The sequence below is a fragment of the Colius striatus genome, chromosome 4 (genome assembly GCF_028858725.1).
Source record: "Colius striatus isolate bColStr4 chromosome 4, bColStr4.1.hap1, whole genome shotgun sequence".
NCBI lineage: Eukaryota > Metazoa > Chordata > Aves > Coliiformes > Coliidae > Colius > Colius striatus.
Genome location: NC_084762.1, coordinates 90,643,365 through 90,664,380, shown reverse-complemented (window position 1 = coordinate 90,664,380; position 21,016 = coordinate 90,643,365). Strand labels below are relative to the sequence as shown.

General features: G+C 37.1%; 1 protein-coding gene across 2 annotated transcripts in view; it reads right to left on the bottom strand.

The window, feature by feature from the left end:
* KHDRBS3 (KH RNA binding domain containing, signal transduction associated 3) overlaps positions 1 to 21,016 on the bottom strand; it is a 93,603-nt gene that overhangs the window by 15,408 nt on the left and 57,179 nt on the right. The window contains exons 6-8 of one of the 2 annotated variants that reach the window (XM_061995312.1): positions 18,761 to 18,871; positions 17,166 to 17,358; positions 4,306 to 4,388 (exon numbers count right to left, since the gene is read on the bottom strand). In XM_061995312.1, coding sequence (XP_061851296.1) covers positions 4,306 to 4,388; positions 17,166 to 17,358; positions 18,761 to 18,871 — 387 coding nt within the window. The remainder of the gene's footprint in view (positions 1 to 4,305; positions 4,389 to 17,165; positions 17,359 to 18,760; positions 18,872 to 21,016) is intronic. The other variant, XM_061995313.1, reaches the window with a different exon arrangement.

The window sequence follows — 21,016 nt, the reverse complement described above, 5'->3', positions numbered from 1 at the left end:
GTGGACTTTGTTTCCATACACTGCCATTATTCTACAATTCCTCAGTGATAAATCTTATGTATTCTAGAGAACATTAAACAGTGAACTGACAGTGACAATTGATTTATTAGCATCTATTTCCCTCTGCCCTACTATTGTCTTCGCAAACACTTGTGCAGATCATGTATGGAAGCACTAAGGGACAAAAGCACTTTTGCTCAATTTGAAACATATTTCAAGGATGTAAAGTAAACATTTTTTTTCTTCATGCTGAAAATGTTTAAACTGATCTACAAATTTAAATGAAGACTGTAGCTAATTGTTCCTGCTTCCTCCACAATAGACATCTCTGAATTTTTATAATAAAATTGGTCTAGCATTAATGTCAGACCAATAAAACACCCACTACTTTCTGCAGTAAAACCACAAATTACAGTTCTAGATATATTTGGGGAAGTCCTTCAAGAGTCATCTAGGTTATGTAAGGATGCATACATGCAGGTGAGGGAAGCTGATACACCTATGAGCAGCTGACATTGGCAAATATCAGCACCAGGAGCCCTGAGAATGGTTTTTCATGCTTGTAATTTACTTTCTACCCTAAGATCCCAAAAAGGTTTCTGGTAGAATTTAGTTTAACTACTATGTATATACATAGAAGAAATTGTATAAAGAAATTACTGACTGTGTAACATGAAACTCACCCTGCATGACAGTAACATTCAATCTATTCTTGCTGCTCTCCTCAGCTAGGCATTGAGCATGAACCAGAAATGATCACAGCTTTTGACAGAATTCATTAAGCTCTTTTAAGGGAAACCTGCTCCAGCTGCTTTAAGTGTTTGCTAGCACTGATTTTCAGAAAATGAGAAATTTTATTGATTCTAGATAGTTTTGGGGTTTTTTTAATAACAATATCAGTCAAGTTGATTAACCATCCCAGTTTATACTGGTAAAAATACCATCTAGCAATCTTCTGCAAAAAAAATAGATCTATAATTTAGTCACATCTTTAAAAAAGATCAGTTATCTAGTCTAGCTCAGTACAGCTCCAAGGTCTCTCCCTGTATTTTTTTAAGTCCTTTTGACTGTAACAAATAATGCTGTGACAAGACATCCTGAAGCACTATTTGGGGCTTTGTTGCCCAAACAACTGTAGATAAGATATTTTAAAGGAAAACAATTTTGTATAGGATTACAAGGCATTAAGACAGATGAGAACTTGGAGAAAACTGTTTCTCTCCCTATTAGTGCTGTGGCAGGTTTTAACTAAAGCTTCAGATTGCCAACCAAAGTAAGGATACTGTCTCACAATGTCAAACAAAATGCTATTAATCTTTTGAAGATATGTGATTTGGTAGCAAGAAGCAGTGATGTTACAGAAAGGAAGAATTGTTTGCAGAAGCACGCAAAGTCTCAACTGTCTTAGTGCACACAAGTACACAGTATGCTATTCTTTGTATCTGAACATATCACCCATCCTAGACCATCTCAAATTTGGCCATTTGTGAGAAACACACTGTGACTGTCAAAAATAAAGACAATAAAAGAGAGTCCTGCCTTGCTGTACTTAACATACAAGAGAATGTATTCCTGTGCACAAAAACGTGCTGTCATGCAACTGCTTATGCAACTAAAAAATTTCTAGAGGTACTTCCAATTCTATTGCAAGTTTCCACCTTTAACAGAGGAGTCACTAAAATAAGCAAAACCTTTACAACAACATGAGTGTTTTGACTATCTCTCCTGTATCACATACATTGTTCAACGCATACTTGTGAACATCAACGAAGGCTGATGAGGCATAGGGAAAGGGTTCATATAATGAAAAATTACTGCAAATACTTTAAAGAGTAAACACATCTTTTCAGTTTACTAGCTGCTTCTTTAATTTACTCTAACACATTACCATTATCACAATCTTCTAGAGAAACTAAGTCAGAAGACATACAAGAAATGCTATTAGTTTTTGAGAGTACTACTTTATTCTACAATACTTTTACAAGTTTTTAATTTATTTATGTGTGCTAGTCCTTAATGATATAGTTTAAACACGTCAGTGCCCTCTATGTGCAAACATATTTTCTTTTCATGCCTTATAAGGATGAAATACTAATAATTAGAAAAGGCTAAGCTATGAAAACAATACACTTCTCCCCAATTGCCCTCATAGTTAGGACACTGTAATGTACCTAAATGTTAGGCTCCTCTAAGTGGTTACAAAATGACATTTTGCAATATGGGCTATTTTTTAATATTCAGATTAAAAATAAGAGTTCTGTCCTAGAGAGATCATATGGCTGTTCACAGTTACTACTTTTTGACTGCCAATGCAATCAAAAATCCTTTTGCCAAGCCAGAAAAAAATGCCATGAAATGAGTGTTGATGTCCCATGAGAAACACACAAGCAAATAATTTCTTGTTTTCTTTTACCATGCAGCACTTAATAAAAATGGGAGGGGGAAGTTAACTAATCTTTCACAAGATAATGAGTTCAACAAAATCCAACAGCATATGTATTGTGAAACTACAGTTAAAATACAAAATAGAGCAAGAATTTTATGAAGTATTTATTTCCAGACAGGTAAGCATGTGTATCTGAGAATATTATACATTTTCTCATGCATGAGTCTTTTCTAAGAGCAATTTCATTTCTTGGAAGAGTTTGGTTTTGCTAAGTTTAGTTCAAAGGAAAAACTAAAATCTTCATGAAAACCTTCGTAACATGGAAAAAATATCAAATCCAAGTAACATTTAGTTTTGGCTCAGGCAAATGACTTTGTAATGAAGTCCAAATGTTTGTGTGCAATAAACTCATTTACCAACACTAAGAAGCAGTAAAACAGAATAGAACTATCAACATAAAAGTTGAGGATTACTTTGGTAATTTTCTTTTTGTGTAAAAAAAAAACAAATCCCAAAACAACCCACTATCACCAGCAGTTACTCTAAATATAACATTCAACAGAGCCACTTATTTTGGAGGCCTTACACTGCTGGTTTCTTCAGTAATTTTAATCAATTTTCAGTAGCTTCCAAGACTCTGGAGCAGCCAAGTATCAGACACAAATGTATTTTTACTCTATTAGTTGTCAACAACACTTAACTTCCCAAAAACCTTCTTTACATTGGCTAAGTTGTAAGGTCAAGTGAAATATCCATGTCTAGTGTTGCGTGTGCCAACACTACAGCAAAGCAGATGTCAAGTCTAAAGAGCTTTGTTCTCAACTTTGCTGAGACTAGTTCTGTAGTATTTCCGATAAGACTACATGAAATAGTCTAAGAAATATTATTTATCAATATCACTACATCCACCATTACCTTTCCTACTGTAATCTTCTTCCAGTGGGCAAAGTTTGAAGCTCTAATCCCCCAAATAACCAAGGCACTAATATAAAACTATAGTAGGGTTTTTTAATCACTTTCTCAACATTGTTTCAATCATTTGAAGCTGAATGCCATAGGAAGTTCCAAGAAATTCTCAATGGCATTACAAAAGCTAACATGAATCAAACCATGAATGTTTGGTGTAAGAGAGAAAGAGTGAGAATAAATTATAACTAGGTAGAAGGTGCATAGAAGGTCCCTTTTCAGATATGCACATCAGATGTACCTATTAGTGAGGATGATTAGCTAAAGGGCTAAATAATGTGTCATGTGATTCTTGCCATTAAGTTCCAACTACCATAAGCAGTTAGTACTTCATAGCATTTTGAGCATCACTGGAACATATTCACGTCCTGTCACATTCCTTGTTATTCATGGGAGTTTTGAAAAAGTGACTCCTTTGAAGAAAGCAAAATTTTTAAGAAAAATAAATCAGAGCTGCTTAAAAACACAGCAGAGAATCAACTGGGGTAAGAAACAATGGCAAGACATTCTAATTTATCACAAAGACAATTCCATAAAGGAGTCAACAAACTAAAGGCTGTATATTTGTTTTTACAGAATAAATCAAAATACTGGAATATTCAAGAAAATGATCAGCTCTGTTTCAAAACACTTCCTAGAGTTTATTTCTCCCTTTCTACATCCTCTCTGCCTTCCACAAATGAATCTGAACTACATTTTCGTGAATTTTCTGAACTTTTGAAAACTTTCCAATTTATAATTTGACATCATTAACTTTGTTTCATGTTCTCAGTTCCATTTCTTTCCATACACTCAGTAACTTGACTCTTACTTGATACTAGAGACAAATAACAGTGAAGGTTATTTCTAATAATCCTCTTTTTTTTTAACTTTTAAGACAAAACAGAAAAAAATCACTAATTTTGCAACTGTAGAACATTTCAAATGTAGTTACAGCAGATTTGAAGACTTACCTTTGTGCTTGAGTGCTATAGCTGTTGTCATAGGAATCATAGCTTTGCTCATCATAAGCAGTTCCATAACCATCGTCATACTCCTGAAATTATATAAAAGCAACTTTAAGCACACTCCAGAAATAAAGCAGTAACCTAGTTCCAAAATGAAATACAATACTCTCCTGAAATGCATATATGACACACATACCATGAAATGGCAAAATCTCAATGATATTAGACACTTCCATTTAGAAATCAAAACACATCTAAGACTTCCATTAATTTAAAAGGATTTTAAACTATTGGTAATGTGCTTTGAAAAGACTTAGTTAACACTGGCTTATGTAGAGACAAATGCTTCATATCTCCATGAACTTGAGATGAGTGAGCTCCTGATTATCAAGAAAGCTTTGGGAAGTATCTCAGGAATTGAAACATCTGAATAAATAATGTGCAACTGACTTAGGTAGCTGACTTATTCTGGACAATAAATTCGATATTCTATATAGAAAAGTGAGAAACATTTCCCAGAGATAGGACTAGTAAGAAAAATAGTTCTACTACTTTGAATGCTCTCTGTATATCCTTCAAATTACAAGGAAGAATTTCTTCCTTATGAGGATGACAGGGCACTGGAACAGGCTGCCCAAATGAGTTGTGGAGTTTCCTTCTCTGGGGACATTCAAAACCCACTTGGATGAGTTCCTGTGTGACCCACTCTAGGTGGTCCTGCTCTGGAAGGGGGGTTGGACTAGATCTTTCAAGGTCCCTTCCAAGCCTTGAGATTCTGTGAAATTTCAGGAGCTTAGCATCTATTTAGAAACTAAAAGTATGGATTTCTTATCCCTTCCACATTATTCACACTACTGAAGCACACATTGTAGTAGCACTTTCCAAAACAGCATAGCATTTAAACACCAAGTTGAACAAACCACTAACTCCAGCTACAAGCCATATAGTTTAAGATAAAACCAAGTGGTAATGACACTGTCTAGATCTCTAAACAACTGCCACCTATTTATTGTTTCATCCAATGATAAACCTAACTAACCAAGACACATGAAAAGTAGACATGGTACTTCCTTCGTACTGATTCCTAGGAAATATTAATATCCAAATCCTATCCAAATACACCAAAGACCTCAAGGGATGTGAAAGGAGTATCTTGTCAAGTTTAGCTAGATGAAAATTACCTAATAAGACACTTTGAATACCTAGGGACTCAACAGCCTACATATGCTGTTTTCTGAAACAGTGTGTATCAAACTCTAGTAATATAGGGATGAAGACTCAAGAACAAATTCTTCCTCAAGAAAAGGAACCTTTAAGAATCTTTCAGCAATGACAAAAACCAAAACCAACTAGCAGTATCAATTAAGTAGGGATGAGAAATGACAGATTGGTCCAGCTCTAGTAGAAAACATCTTCAATGACCGGAAACTGACAGCTTTCTAGGTCTTGTAAGGAAAACTTACTGTAGCTGGAGTCAGTGACATTCTCAGAGCAACTGAAAGAAAACTGAATTTGCCAGGAGTTTTTAGCATTTTTTCCAGTCACTTGAAATTGCTTAGACAGAAAACCAGGCAATCTGCCCATCAATTCTGCTTCCCCACTGTTAGATCAGTGAACATGATTGCTTCCTAGCAGTGATTAGTAGGAGGATGATTATGAGTATTTGTCAGCACAAGTGACAGTCTCTTCATAGGTCTGGAAGAAAACACAAGGATTCATCCCATTGTCAATAGCAAAGAGATCTATAGCTAAATATTCCCACTTGATAAGGAAAAGCATTGTTTTTTCTTTCAGTAGTTCACTGTACTGAAACTAAAAATTAAAAGAGTTTTAGCATTTTCTTTGCCCATCTGATATGGATATGCATTTTTCTTGACAAGCCACACACTAAACCCACAAAAACCATTGCCTTCTGCCAGTTATTACAAATAAGCACTTCATTACTTATTGATGCAATACACAGACATCTGTTAACAATAGAGACATTGATCATCAGCAGAAACTGTCTGAGCCAGTGTATTTGCTCTGTTCCAGAACATTTACATAGCATTTGGTCTCCTTGCACATAATCTCCCAACCATTGTTAAGAGGGGGATTCCCAAACTTCAGCAGTGACCACAATGAAAGTGGAGAACTCTAAAAAACATTTTCACACATTAGGAAAGCTTTGCCACTAAGCAATCACTGAAGAATCCTTAAACTGTCAGTCCTATTCACATTTATGTTAACTACTCTAGTAAAATTTGTTCAAGAAAGAAAAGAAGAGAACAGACTAATCTGAAGTTATGGTGTATCTACAACTTCTCAAAGAAAGGAACAAGATAAATTTGACACAGGAAGACCCTTAAAACGTCCATCAGAACAAAAAGAAAATTAGGGGAAATGTTGTATCATATTTAAGTGCTTGTAGCACTAACATTTCTTTTCCTGAGAAATTTTGCCCAGAACTCATTATTGTTCACCATTTTATGTTAATAAATTGACTACTGTAGAAATTCAGCTCAACATTATAATGTGGAAAGTGGCTCTTGTAAGCTTTGAATGAAAAGCTTTCTGGTTAGTACTTCACATGTGAGACACCTGTCATTTAGCATTAAAATGATCAACCTGTGCTGTTGTAATTGCTATAATCTGCTTAAATAGATAAATTCTTTCTTTATTGCTGTATTTACAGAGTCAAAAACTTACATTAAAACCAGGATAAACTTCATGTGCAATATGCTGCAAACATTGAATAGGTTTAAAAGAGCCACTCTCAATGGCTTATTTTGTTAAGAGATATGAGATTCAAATTCTAAAACATTTGTTTACTGTGCATTATTCCTTTGAAGTAGCAATTAGGTATGGGCAAGTGAAGTATGTTTCAGGGCTTTGCCTGAGCAAGGTCTGACTATTTTCTCCTAGTTATATAGTATTTGAAAACTTTCCTCTTTCAGGAGATTACAAATAAGTTCGGCCAAGGCAAATGTTTCACATTTTAGATTAAATCCACACTATTGATTGAATCACAGACATCTTGTGGCTTCAATAAGTACTTCTTTATTTAGTATGCAGGTGGAATATCCTCAGTCACGTGGCATGTTTCAGTACTATGAAATATCATGCTAATTTAGATGAAAGTAACTATCATTTTTTACATACATATAATGAAAATGGACAGAACTCAAATATTCACAGACATCCTATACTAAATCCCATCACGGTTTCACTGACAAGCATTGCTATTTAGACTTTCCTGTATAATACAGCAAGAACTGCAATTAAGATATTTTTAGAAGAAAAAAATACATTTTCCTTGCTGATTTTACAGCATTCCTTTCTATATCTAAAGCTATCTTTCTTCACACAGATGACAGCATTTGCACTCCTACTACATGCCAAATGCAGTTGGAGTTCCCTCTCTACTCCTATTATGTAACTCTATAAATAGCTCTTCCTAATGGTAATTAGAACATTTACCGGTGAAGCTGTATTTCCTTTTCCCCTCTAACACACAAATACCCAAACAAGTTCATGTTTTCACTTCATGAACAGGTGCATCTTGTTTCTGTTATTTCAGTAAAGCATTTGACACTGTCCCCCACAGCATCCTGGCAGCAAAACAGAGAAAGTGTGGGCTGGATGATCAGGTAGTGAGGTGGATTCTGAACTGGTTGAAGGAAAGAAGGCAGAGAGTTGTGATCAATGGGGCAGGGTCTAGTTGGAGGCCTTTATCTAGTGGAGTCTCTCAGAGACCAGTGCTGGGACCAGTAGTGTTCAATCTATTCATTAATGACCTTGATGAGAGAACAGAGTCACTGTCAGAAAGTCTGCAGATGGTACTAAACTGGGGGCAGTGGCTGACACACTCAATGAGACCTGGACAGGCTGGAGAGTTGGACAGGGAGAAATTTAATGAAATACAACACAGGCAAGTGTAGAGTCTTGCATCAGGGAAAGAAAAACACCATGTACCAGTATGGGTTGGGGAATTAACTGTTGGAGTGTAGTGTCGGGGAAAGAGACCTGGAGGTCTTGGTGGGCAGCAGGATGAGCATGAGCCAGCAACGTGCCCTTGTGGCCAAGAAAGCCAATGGCATCCTGGGGTTTATTAGAAGGGCTGTGGGCAGTAGGTCGAGAGAGGTTCTCTTCCCCCTCTACTCTGCCCTTGTGAGACCACATCTGGAATCTTGTGTCCAGTTTTGGGCCCCTCAGTTCAAGAAGGACAGGGAGCTGATGGAGAGTTCAGCACAGGGCCACCAAGATGATGAAAGGAGTGGAGCATCTCCCTTCTGATGAAAGGCTGAGGGAGTTGGGGCTCTTCAGCTTGGAGGAGACTGAGAGGTGATCTCATTAACATTCACAGATATATAAAGGGTGGGTGTCAGGAGGATGGAGCCAGGCTCTTCTCAGTGATGTCCAATGATAGGACAAGGGGCAAACGGTACATGCTGGAACATGAGAGGTTTCAAAGAAATACAAGGAAGAATTTCTTCACTGTTCAGGTGAGGGAGCACTGGAACAGGCTGCCCAGATGGGTCATGGAGTCTCCTTCTCTTGAGACATTCAAAACCCACCTGGATGAGTTCCTGTGTGACTTACTCTAAGTGGTCCTGGTCTGGTAGGGGAGTTGGATTAGATTATTTTTTAAGGTCCCTTCTAGCCCTTAAGACTGTGATTATTTCAATTTTCTGGATAACTTATCAGATTTAGTCTGATCAAAAGGTGACAGGCAAGTGTGCTATACAGTTTGTGCTTACAACAAAAATATAGGAAAAAAAAAGAGCTGAAAATGTTAAAATCCACTTTAAGCTACATGTATCTTCCACACAACATTTAAAATATCAACCAGGAAGGGATCAAGAATGACTGGCCTGGCTTCTATTAATTTGTCTTATGAATCTTCCCTTAAAGTAACAGAACAGCTGGAACTACAAGACAGATCTTCTGAAAAAGAGTATTAAATTTTCCTGTAATATCTCAAACCTTATTAAGCTAGAGTAGCAGGGCACTTTGCCTGAAAGTTCCAAGCTGAAGGAAGTCACATTGTCTTTAGTGAAGGCCATTACAGACCATCCTGACTCAGCTGTCTGATATTCCCCAGAATAACTGGGGAGGATAAGAAAATTCCTGAGCTACTGGGCTGTGAAACAGACATCTGAGATAACATTGTTGCTAGAAACCAGATGTTTCTGCTAGCTCTGCCAAGAGGTAGATTCAGCAGTAGATAACTTTCAGTCAATTGCTCTATTCTATAAAAGCCCAGTCAGAGTGGGGATTCCTACAGAATCTTCCTTGCAATATGTCTAGAAATTCCTCCCTGGAGCAGAGATGCCCCTCAAGGTTATCCTCCAAAGCTTAGTGAGAGTCACTTACTGACATCGATATGGGTAAGTAACATGATTCTCTATGAAATAAGTAACCTCTACAAAGTAATCATTAAGTTGCTTTGAATTAATTCAATTAATTTTAAGTAGTAGCTACAATACTGTTTAGTAAGTGTTCTTCTAAACTATTGTCTACTTTAAACAGAAAAACCTATATTTTTCTCCTGATTGAGACTATATAAAACATATTTCCAATTCCAATCATATAATTATAGTATAAAAAATTTGTTTTGCTGTATTTCCTAAGTTTGCAATCATTATGCTTCAGATGAAGAGACAGTCACCTTAAGCCAGAATCACATCCCATTTCCTCTTTAAGAGCATTTCAGCCTGCAGTTGTCCTAATCACAGTGGTCACAACTGATGTAAATCCAAAAGGCAGCATTGGTAATAGCAAAGTTTTCCAGTGCAAAGTGCAGAAGTTTTTCACAGGAAAATCAAAGGCAACGAGTAAATACGCACTCTTCAAATACACTAAATAGGAAGTTACTATCACAAGTAAAAAGATAAAAACAATAAAAGCTTATGCAATGAGAAGCAAAAAAATCTCTGCTACAGTCTCTAGACTGCCCAAAACATCATAAATCATGCTCAGCCTTGCTCATGAGTGTTTCTAATAATTAAGCACTCTAAACATACTCTTGTTCATAAAGAATTAGAAATGGTGGCTTTAAATTATAATCTGCTGGCAGTGACAACAATAGACTAGTGTTTGGGCCTCTTTAGTGGAAATTAACAATGCTTCAGAGAAAACAAGACAGGGGAAACAGGAAGAAAGAAGAGAGTAAAAAGTTCTTTTTAACAAAATGGTCATTTGCAGTGCTAAAAAAAAATGAAGACAATAAGAAATCAATTTTCCAGCTCTCCACAACTAAGGAAATTCATCCAAAGGAAAAATCAAGGCTTATCACAACAACTAAATGGTTGTTGTTTTTCTTTGTCATTCTCTGAAATTAATACTTACATCAGTACTTTATCAAAGAATACTGGAGGATATCTTCCTTCTATATAAAAACTACCTCACAAAAAATGTTCGGGAGATTAACTTGAAGGAGAAAGAACGTAAGACAACATCAATGCAGTGACAAAGAATTTTTCTGACAAATTACAATTGTGAAGGGAAGGAATAACCATTTTGTTACTTGAAAGTAACATTTCCTCATCATTTACTCAACTGGGAATATGGGGCAATCAAAACAAATATGGGGAACTACTACCATCTCAAGTCTGAGAGATAACATTAAGGACTGTTTGTTAGCAACAAACATACATAGACTGTAAGCTCTTGTTTTGTAGATTTTCATCTAGAAGGAGTCTACTGCATTTTCAACCAGAACTAATAAGGTAATTCCTGGAGTGAGAGATGTGGATTGTGTACCAGTGGATTGTTTTTCATGCACTTCAAAGAAAAAAAGATTTGCTAACGTGCTAATTAAATCAAGTTACCACCAGGTCAAAACAATTCTGTCTTTCTAAATACAACAGCAGGGAGCAGTGTCAAAAAAAAGGCAAAAAAAGCACCAAGAAATAATGGTTTGATATTATGAACTTGCTTTCTGAAAGTCTTCACTGTATTCACCCTGATAAGAAAGTGATAAATAAGGAAGGTCTTATCACTTCTGAAAGGCCACAACTGAGTAAATACATTGCTTTAAAAAAACCACGTCCAGTTCTTAGACAAGGATGCTACCTCTAGTCCCTTCTTAGAAACCCAAACAAAAGCCCGGCTTTCACATTCAAAATATCTAAGCCAATAAAGCCATTTGAAATTAATGTTGTGTTTTATTAGAAAACAGCCAAGACCAATGTAAATTAAAATCTCATGTGACTCCTGGAAAGCAACATTAAAATTACTCTTGAACACTTCAGGGGGAATGTAAATTCTATGTGAAGTCTTACATCATCAGGACTAGCACTTTGCCTGATATTTTGCTATCTCAGTTCCAAGAAGCCTTTATTTGTAAATAAAAAGCTTGCAGGTTTTTGATATGACATATGAAATTTTTGCTGTTTTCCTACAGATCTTCCTTCTTCAACCATGAACAGCAAGTGAGTAAATGAATGTTAATGAGAAAAGTCTGTTCTAAAAACAGTTTGCCACACAAAATCATCATTCTATTAATCACCCTGAGAAATTGCTTCCACCTTAATCCTCATTTCCACATTTTCAAAATCTCAATGAGAAGACAGGGAATTCAAAATGCTGGAAGTGAAAACAGAGGATTTGCACTAGGTTTCTAGGAAGGTGCACTAAATAGGGTATATGTTATGCAGCTGAATTGGTTTTCACCTGTAAATACTAAGACATAGCATTTGTTCTTTTCAGTAACAGATACATATACGCATATTATAAAAATCAGGGGATCATTAAGTGAGTTTTGCTTAGCCATCCAGTCAAACATTATTTGTGAACAAACTTCCCTTAAGTCTTCCAACAAATCTGTAAAGATTACTCATCAAATCCAAAGGACAGAAAGCATTGGAGATGGTGTGCTAACCACGAAGATACTGCCTGTCCTAGCATATAGTGTCAGAAGCAGAGAGAAGCAAAGGAATATGAGGTATGTCAGCCCCCTTCCACTACTGCAGAAATACTGAGCTTTCAGTTAGAGACACATATAATACAACATCACCTGCTCATGACTTTGGGTAAGACCTTGTCAGACAGCATGTTCCAGTGGTGTCTTTTCAGTCTGTCCCATTTCTCATAAGAAATAAGAGCATGGTCTCATACAACTTACCTGTCTAACATTTATGTACATTACAGTACATATAGTGTAAGTACAGTCACATAATATAGAATTCATATTACAAGCTTAAGTTTCAATTACACCTGAAACATTGCTTCATTGTCATGTAGTTTTGGAAATAACCAGAGATGTATGCTTCAGGAGCTATAAGGCTTGAACCCATAAACTTTAGGATCTTCCCAAAATGTGACAATAATTAAATGTCAATTTTGAAAGAGTGTACTTTGAAGTTTATCAGTCTCTTTTTTACATAACATAATTGGAAATAGTTTATAATGTTCTTTTTCAAATCACAATTTATTTACCTTTAGAAAGGCTCCCTAAGTCTCTTACTGGTAGACATTCTATCTTAATTCAATTTCTTATTACACAAAGCTATCTCATTAAAGCATTCTAATTGAAGCATTAACTGCTAGAAATTATACATGTAGTTACTGCATTAGAAAAATCTGCTGCTCAGGTAACTAACCCTTGTCTGAACACAAGAAACCATCAATAAAATTACCAGAAAAACAACTCTATATCTGCAACAACTTCCACACATACTTAGAAGAAATATTTAGACTTGATTGCTTCTCAAAGCAGTGTTGAAGCATGTCTTGGCTGTAACTTAAATAGACAAGTTATATTTTTCAGTGCAGACATTCCACACTGCCATAGCACTGCTTGAAGTCCATATCTCAATGCCTAAATCTGATCATGAACTCAGATGAATATCACTTTACATTTAATACATTTAAGCAGCCAAAACAGGACTTGACATGACATGATCACAAACCTATTCATATGAAGTACAGAAGTGAACTCCTTACAGAATATTTGTAAAATGTCCCCCTTTATAAAATTAAAAGAGCAGAAAATACAAAAAAATAATCTTCAAAAAGCTTCAGCCGCCCTGCTGTGTTACTAATTTGGAAAAAAAAGCCTTAAGGTCTTGAAGCTGGTAAGAAGGCAACAAGAAGAGGCAGAGAGCAGCAACTGTCACTAAACAGTAAAAGAGACTGAATAGTTACTGTCTAACCTACGTTAGACTGAACATTGACTAAGGAATTGACTCTTAAGTAGTGAATTGCTAGCATAACATTAATTTCCTGCTTACTGAATGTCAGGGAAAAGCTTAAAATCTCCAGCTTGTAGTTAAATACAGTTTCTGTTTCTTACCTTAAAGGAATAAACTGTCGACTTAAGAAAATATGAAATTATTTTTATCTATTGCAGAGTTTTGTTCTATGAGTAGAGAAAAATTCTTGTATAATTTAAAGAAAGCTGTCCCTGAAACTATTTATTTGAAGCAAGTGCTTCAAATAAATCTAGCAACCAACTGGTATGGCTTCCCTATCCCAATACTATAAAAATCATCCTCGACATGCTTCATATGTCATACTAGGCTCTTTCCTGACCTGATGAGTGAAGACATAAAAGTGAGGTGTGTTGTTGGCCTTCAGAAAAAGTTTATCACACTGAACAGAGCAGTGATTATAAAGGTGGCTAACCACAAAGGCCTTAACTTCTGCTATTGTCTAAGCTAATGCTCTAGCTATTAAAAACACGGGGTTCAGAGAAAATAAGGAATTGTCATTTAGTGGCTTCAAAACCTTCATCATGCTACTAGTAATATGGTGAGGGACCAGTAGGAGCAGGTCCTGGGGCTAAGATAGGTGACACTGGCAACACTGGAGATGAAAAACTAGTTATATTCGACCAGAAAAAAATGAGCAGATATTATTGTTAGTCTGATTTGCTGCATGACTTGAGCAGAGGACACATCAAGCACCCAGTCAGTGTTACAAACATCCCAGAAAGCTGACAGATGATGAAAGTAGTCTACACCTGTGAAGAACCTTCTATAACAGGTAAGTTCTGCAAATTTTCCCTATGGGCTCCAAGCATTGGACAGCAATGATCATCTAATTCTATTCATCTTGAGCCCACATGTCATGGTTTAGGCCCATCAGGGAACAAAAGACCAAGATTAGCCTCAAGTACCAAAGACCTGAGGATTGCCCAAAAGCAGGGAGAGCTTAATTGCTGCTTAAGGTTCAGGACAAAACAGACCAGGCTACTCAGCTTGGAGAAGGAAATAGAAAATAATTTAATGCAACATCAACTAAAACATAACCTTAAAACCCCAAACATAACCAAAAATAAAACAACAGAGTGGTACAACGATGAAGAGTCCAACCAGCCCTTTAAGATTACTTTCTCCCCACGCCTCCCCTCTTCCCAGGCTCAGAGTCCTGATCCCAGTGTTTTTACCTCCTCCCCCTGAACAGCTCAAGGGGACAGGGAGTGGGGGTTTCAGTCAGTCTATTCCTGATAGCTTCTGCCCTTTGTCTCTCCTCAGGGCAGCTGGGCTCTGTACCAGTCCTCCCTGCAAGTCTGTGGGGTACCTCACACATACGGCAGCCCTGCATAGGCTGCTCTGATGTGCATTTTCCCAAAGGCTGCAGCTCCTCTCTACCTCTCATGTGGGGCTGCTCTGTGGCACACAGGCTCTCCAGCACGGCCTGCGCCACAGCTGCCTCCCCACACAGTCTCTGCCTGTCCGGGCGCACTCACACAGAGGTACTGGTGGCTCTCAGTCCTGCCATGGCCCTCCATGGGTTGCAGGGGCACAGCTGCCTTCTCACCACAGCTTGCAGAGGGGTCTCTGGTCTGATGCTCCTCCATCCTTCCTCATTCTCTGACTCTAGGGTCCATGTGGTCACCTCCATCTTATATCACTCTTACACCTCCTCCTGAACACTTCAATTTCCCGTCCCTAAATAGTGATGGCAGAGACATCAGATTGGCCCAGCCAGGCTGGAGGTGGGTGTGAATCCAGGAGACAGGGGAGAGCCCAAAAACTCTTTACTGGGTCTTCACTGCAACGCGCTCCCCCTGTTACCAGGCGAAAACAGCTCATTGCTAAACCAGGACACCACATTAAAACACATCTAAAATGAATCATTTTTTTGCTTGTGGTATGACTGTCCGTGTGAGATACTGCTTCCAGACTTAACCCTTCCAATTTTTCAGAATGCAACAGGCATTCCCCTTTCCATTTTGGTACTATCTTTTAGGAAACAATTTCTTAATCAAGAAAAGGAAGGAGATATTAGGATAGGCAGGAGGCCGAACTAAGATTCTCACAGTTGATTAAAAGATTCACTAGTCTGAAAGACTACACGAAGTGAGGGAAGGGAATAGGTGGCTGTTTGTGACTATGTGACAGTCTGATTTTCTGTCCCAAAGTATACTTCACAGTACTGCAGAGGAAGTGGGCAAGTACTTTATGTACTGAAAATCCTGCATCATCTTTGAGATATTTACAGTTATTTACATAAGTGGTTGAAGGTTTCCATTCAGAGTGAACTTACACAGTTCTACATTCTTTTAATGAGTATAAAGCAGAGGCCTGTAAGACTGAGGGAATGAAAAGCTTCATGAATCCTTGCAGACATCCTAATTCTCAATGGAAAAAAAATCTACAGGGTGCTCTAAGTGGACCTGCTCTAGCAGAGCGGCTGGACTAGATGATCTTGGAAGGTCACTTCCAACCCCTACCATTCTGTGATTCAGTAACACCTCTCAATATCTCAGTCTCCAAGGCTCAGAAACTATATGCTGCTAAGAATTTCTGATGATACTCATGTGTTCTCATTCTACAGACAGTCAAGTAAGGTAGAGCCATGGGACATTTAGATAAACTGTTTAAGTACTAGTTCTCAAAATTAGATAAACTACATGGGTTTCTTCTGAATTGTTTAAGTGTATAAATGTGTGTACTAATGATATTAAACTTCTTTCTGTATACAGCTATAAGTGTTATATAGGAAACTGGGCCTCTGGTCAAAAGGACAGAGGTTGACATTTGATTTAGAGAGACTTTGCAGGGGCGTTAAAGAAGTGAGGAAGAAAGTAGGTGGAAGATAGTCTAAGAGAAATGCAAAAAAATCTGAACAGTAAAATCATTTACTGCAACTCAGGAACTCTCTTTTTGCTAGTCTGAATAGCAGAGATAATGTCCAGATGGACTTGGCTGTAAAGAGGGCATGCTAAAAGCTTGAAGATATATAAAACATTAAAAGCACTATCCTTGAAAACATTTCTCCACAAGACTAAATCCATTTTTATTACTACAGTGTTGATTTAATAAGCTTTTTTCTTTATCTCACTGCTCTGTAAATTCAATTTAAATTAAATTTACCCTAACAATTCATAACTGACTATAATTTTCATTCATGTACAATATAAAGTATTTTGATATGGTTTTTAATTTTTAATACAATAAAATCAAGATAAATATGTATGACTTGCTGAGATACACTGTACATTGTTAAAATTTTAAGATCAATTCTGAAACTTTCATAAAAATACATTAATTGTGAAATCATTGAACACCACAACAGTAGGATTAGGAAGAAGAGTAGAATATTATTCTCAGTTTTAGTTGAGAATTAAAAACCTACTGACAATGTGATGTTTCAGATCTCTCTAAAGCAGAAACTTAATATAATACATTGAAGTGGCACATAACTATTTTGTCAAATGCACTGTAAATGCCTTTATGGCAGTACATATAATGTGAAGTTTTAGTAATATGAAACAGTTCAAGTCTGAAAAGATGATGAGAGATGACCACATTTGCCATAGATTCTGGTTGCAAGACTTAATTAGTTAATAACTAAAGAGAGTGTGTTCCAAAGAAATAGTATCACCCTTCTAAAATCATGCACTTCATGAATGGTACATCAACAGCTCCACTTACATATTCACCATATGTCTCCTGTGCTGGAGGTGGTGGAAGGGGCCGGTAGCCTGACGGTGGAGGTACTCCTCTTGCTCTGGGTGCTAGAAGTCCACGGCTACGACTGACTGGTCCTCTACTGGGAGGCACTCCTCTGGGTGCTGGTGCCCCTCTCGGTACTCCAGTGGGTGGTGGAGGCACTCCTCCACGGCTCCTGTGAACATACAGGTCACTCACCATTAAATACACCTCTGGCCTCTCTTTCAACAGCTTCCTTCCCCACATCATGACAATTTTACTTTGCTACAGCTTGAAAACCTAGAAGAGGTTTATAGTCTGTATTTTTTTTCTGTATGCTTTAATCCAATTATACTACACAAAAAAAATGCTGAAACATACAAACTAGACATGATTCAGTGATAAAATCCTCACTAGCTTGAGTTTCTCACATACACAGAGAGACTCAAACCAATTTGCTGACATCAGTCAACTTCACTTTGACTTACAGTATGTGAAATCACAATCATAGAATAACAGGTTAATTTGAAGCTGTCAGGCTATATCATACTCAAACCCTGCACAGGGGAATCAGTTCCAACGTCTTTCTGAGCCCATGTGAGCTTCTAAATGCAATCCAAATATCACATTGCACCTAAGAGATTGAGTGGGTCAGAAAAATTACATTTTCTTCTAGTTTTAAAGAAGAGACATCCAGCTGTTGTAGGAAACATTCAGAAGTAATAAATGTGCAAGGTGATTATAGGATATAACCTGATGTTCTGTAGATATTTAAGAACAAGAAATAACAGTGCATTTGTTTTTACATTTCTGAAAGAATGATAAACATGAAATAAGTGTACTTGGTTTTAAGGTTCTGAATGATAAGCATCAACTTGCATTCCATTACACTGGACATCTAATATATGCATGAAAAATCTGAGACAAGCTGAAACAGTTTTCAAAATATTTGATCTATTTAGAGGTGGCAATTCCCCCCACCTCCCTATAGTAAAGGGAGAGACTTTGAGGCAAAATCTGTGTGAAATTTGCTTCATTTATCCTCTTTTAAACAGGATATCTACAACATTGCTTATAGACATCTCCTTTTGAAAGGAGATAATTTCACCCCATGGACTATAATTGAGTTTAAATGACTGCATATAGACTCATTCTGAGGAAGTCACACCTTTATTGTACACTGCAATAAATATGAGAAGAAAAAACAAACAAGCCCAAGCTGTACACTACCTTTCCACCTATCAAGCCATCATCTAATTAGTCTCAAGAGTAATAACTGAGTGAAAATACTCTGTCCTGATTTCCGTAATTTCCAATTTGAGCAATATTATCAAGTAAGATCCAGATTTGGCCTTAAGATTTCCTGTTTCAAATAAATTGTGTAATTTGTTATTGGTAAACTTATTTGATAAAATTATTATAGTTTTTTCTGATAATTAGTATTTGGAAAACTGCATCACTAAATGAAGAATGCAAAAACATAAATACTTGATACAATCAGGATAGATTTTTATTAATTCTAATTACTGATCAAAACACAGTCACAAAGTATTTTAAACAAATCTAGAGAGTAAGTGATTTAAAACTGTGCTTATTACTTGGTTTTGGCTAATCTGTAGAATGCCTCCTCAGGACAGGGTACCAGCTGCTTATTTGACTTCATTGTAGTGGGGGCAGGGGTGAGCAGTGAAGTTCCCAGACTCAGCCTGCTGAAGTAATATAAAGAAATAGCAAATGTGATACTTTCCAAGTGAAGCCAAAGAAAGGGAAATGAACCTATTGGCATAGACAACAGTCAATACCAAAAAAAAAAAAAGAGGGTCAATAAAAAGATTCAAGAACCACTAAGTCATAATCTTCACGGCAGCCTTCAGACAGGGTGCAAGTGAAATCAGCAGGAAATAGGACATGCTGAAAAACATGGGAAACCTTTTGAGGGAAAGGAAAAAAAGGTACAATTTTAGAGTCAGCATAGATTTATTCTTGAATAGTAATAAGAACACCAGATCCATGTGATAAGGTCTTTGCTGCATTTAAAAAAAAAACCAGTTAATAGGATTGGAGTGATGATGAGTGTGAAACAATACTTCTCCTTTTTTAGGAGACCATTTACATACTTCAAGAGTTACTGTAAGAAGAACAAAATTTGAGATGTGTAGTTCTGTATTACACCACTCATGGATTCTGCACCAGGCTGGAAGAGACAAGAAAGGTGCAGAGATACAAAACTCAGAACAGGAGAATTCAATTAACACCATGAAGAATCAGGTTGTTTCAGGGAATGATGTCTCAGAATAAATTTTTAGAAACTGGACACTTATTTCACTAAGAAGTTATCAGGGAACTAAAGGAAGTTTGACTGACATCAACAGTGAACAGAAACTGACTCAAAATACTGAGAAACCACTTAAATAGGAATCTTTGCATGGCTTTGCAGAAACAACAGATCACTTCTGGTATTACTTTATTTGAAAAATGGGAGCTACATGAAACATTTAAAAATATTTGAAGGGGTACAATGTATATACACAATATGGGAGGACATTTAGAGAAATCCCATGGGAAGTTAGAGCAACACACAACAATGGATAAAGAAAAAGCTTGAGATGGTCAGTAAGGCTAGAACAGCAGGGTAAGGAGAGGTGCCACTTGAAATCCATTCTCTAACCTCAAAGGAAAAGTGCTAATAAAACAAGTGTAAAATACTCAGAAAAGCAGAGATAATGTAAAGAATTTGTAAAAAGCCTAAAGAAAAAGTTCTTAAAATATTCCAGAACTGGTGAAACTGCCAGAGTGAGGCCAAAATATCAGTGAAGAACAGTAAGGTATGTGTATCTGTATGCATATATGAAGCCCTTTGCAATACAACTGCATATTGCAACTTGATTTTGTTGACAACGATTGTGTATTGTTCAACTTGACATCTACCCAAGTCCTTTTCTGCCAAGCTGTTTTTCAGCTGGGTGGTCTGCAGTATATACTGGTGCACAGAGTTGCTCCTCCCCAGGTGCAAAACTGTGCACTTCCCCTTGCTGAGCTTCATGAAGTTTGTGTCAGGACATTTCTCCAGCCTGCCAATGTCCATCTGCATGGCAGCACAAGCCTCTGGCATATCACCCATTAATCCCAGTTCAGTGTCACCCACAAACATGCTGAGGGTCCACTCTTTGCTCCTTCATATAGATTTATCAAGTTAAACAGAACTGGAGTTAGTATTGACCCCTGGGGCACACTGCTTGTTATTGGACTCCAGATGAACTTTGCACCACTGCTCACCACCCTCTCAGCGTAGCCAGGCAGACAGATTTCAATGCATCTGTTTCCTCATCCAGCCCATAGATCAACGATTTCTCCATCATCGAGGATCTTACAGGAGTCTTCCAGAAGTCACAGTAGACAATATTCACTGCTGTCCTTTTGTCTACCAATCAGTCACTCTATTAGAGAATGCTAACTTGTCAATCAATCACAACTTCCCCTTTGTGAACTCATGTTTACTTTTCCTAGGGATCTCATCATTTATGTGCCTGGAAATGGTTTCCAGGATTAGTTACTTCCTTACCTTCTCAGGGAGCAAGATGACGCTGATAAGACTTCTCTCTTCCCTTATGCTCTGGATATTCAGATGTGGTGCACAAACAAGCAGATTGGAAATAATTCCTACTGAGCTTCTCCACACACCCATGTTGCATTTACCACTTCTGATCCAATGACATCTTTCCTTTTGGAATCTCATTTTTATTTTCCTGGGCTTTCTCCCTCCTAATGAACTACTTTTGAAGGGTAATCATCTACTTCTCAGGTCTCTGAAACCACACAAAGGGTCTTAACACTTTCTTCTACAATTGTTTCAT